Source organism: Brassica oleracea, chromosome C9 (genome assembly GCF_000695525.1).
Source record: "Brassica oleracea var. oleracea cultivar TO1000 chromosome C9, BOL, whole genome shotgun sequence".
In the NCBI taxonomy this organism is placed as follows: Eukaryota; Viridiplantae; Streptophyta; class Magnoliopsida; order Brassicales; family Brassicaceae; genus Brassica; species Brassica oleracea.
In genome coordinates this window covers 33,490,854-33,492,251 of record NC_027756.1, presented here as the reverse complement: position 1 = coordinate 33,492,251, position 1,398 = coordinate 33,490,854, and the positions used below count along the sequence as shown (strand labels likewise).

Genomic DNA, 1,398 nt, shown 5'->3' with positions numbered 1-1,398 from the left:
AATCAGCCGTTTATTGACTTCGCGACGTTTCTTATTTTGGGCGGGAATTATAACAATTGCGTTTGAAAAAAAAAACTCAGCCGTAATACAAATACATGAAAATCCCTAATCCAGCCGTAATACATAAACTTTCAACAAAAACCCAGCCGTTATACAAAAACATGAAAATCCCTAATCCAGCCGTAATACCAAAAACATTAAAACAAAAACCCAATCGTAATACAAAAACATGAAAATCCCAACAACACCTGCTTACATCGGAAAAGTTTTCGCATTATGTCCACTATGTCTACATCGAGAACATGTGTGTTCTTTCCTAGGACGTTTGTTTTGAAGTGCAACTTCTAAAGCATATTTCATCCTATTTTTCTTAGGTCTTCCTGGTTGTTGACGAATAGACGGGGGCAAGCAGGGTTGGTTAGCCACGATTTCTGGAACAGGTTGCGCTGAGTCAGCCGGCATGACCGATTCAGCGTATGCGCTCACCAAATATGCACTGTTATAGTAAGGACTGCACAGGGATATACGACAAACACTGTTGTACTCCGCAGCTGCGATTGCGTGTACACATGGCAATTTCTCGCGTTCGAAACGCCGACATGTGCACTTTCGCTCTACCAAATTAACAATATTCAAAGACTCGCTAGAAGATCCATATTTAACTTCAGTGTGATGATTATCAATCCTTTGGACCGTCAAATCTCTGGCGGCAGTTACACGACCCTATTAACAAAAATAGAATAAATATGAAACAACTGACTTACTACATATTATAGCTGATTTAAGAACTACAAAGGCTGACTTAAGAATTTTATGAATTTTAAAGGCAGACTTATTTTTACTGTTACGACTGACTTACATGTAGTAGTTTCTCGACACCACGCGTAAGCGTGGTTGGCTGCGATCTGGCATCCTCTCTCCGTTCAGCAAACCATCTGGTCATCATAACCCGTATCGATTCTAATATTCGAACAATGTTTAGACCTCTAGCATTCGACACTGCTCTGTTCATTGATTCCGCTATGTTTGTATTCATCAAATTGTACCTCTCGCCCGGGAAATGAACACGCGTCCACAGTCGGACATCAGCTCTTTGGAGGTAGCCGTGTAGTGCAGGATTAATCGCTTCAGTCTCCTCGAAAATCGTACTAAAGTCAGACATCCTAAAACATGCCGCTTTCTTCACCAGACGGAATACATCTTTTCCTTTGTACCGTCCCAATATGTTCTTATATAAATGGTAGGTGCATATTCCCCGAGAAGCTAACGGATACACATTTCTAATTGCTTTCCCTATCGAGTTATGCCTATCCGAGATTAACACAAGACCCTCGTCGTCAGGAATCTAAAATTTTAGTTGCGTAAAAAACCAATGCCACAAATCATCATTTTCAGTGT

The 1,398-nt window shown here is 40.6% G+C and overlaps 1 protein-coding gene across 1 annotated transcript in view; it reads right to left on the bottom strand.

Moving 5' to 3' along the window:
• Positions 1-252: 252 nt before the first annotated feature.
• Positions 253-1,398, bottom strand: part of LOC106314836 — a 1,961-nt gene continuing 815 nt past the window's right edge. The window contains exons 2-3 of the mRNA XM_013752651.1: positions 860-1,345; positions 253-723 (exon numbers count right to left, since the gene is read on the bottom strand). Of these exons, the coding sequence (XP_013608105.1) occupies positions 253-723; positions 860-1,345 (957 nt within the window). The remainder of the gene's footprint in view (positions 724-859; positions 1,346-1,398) is intronic.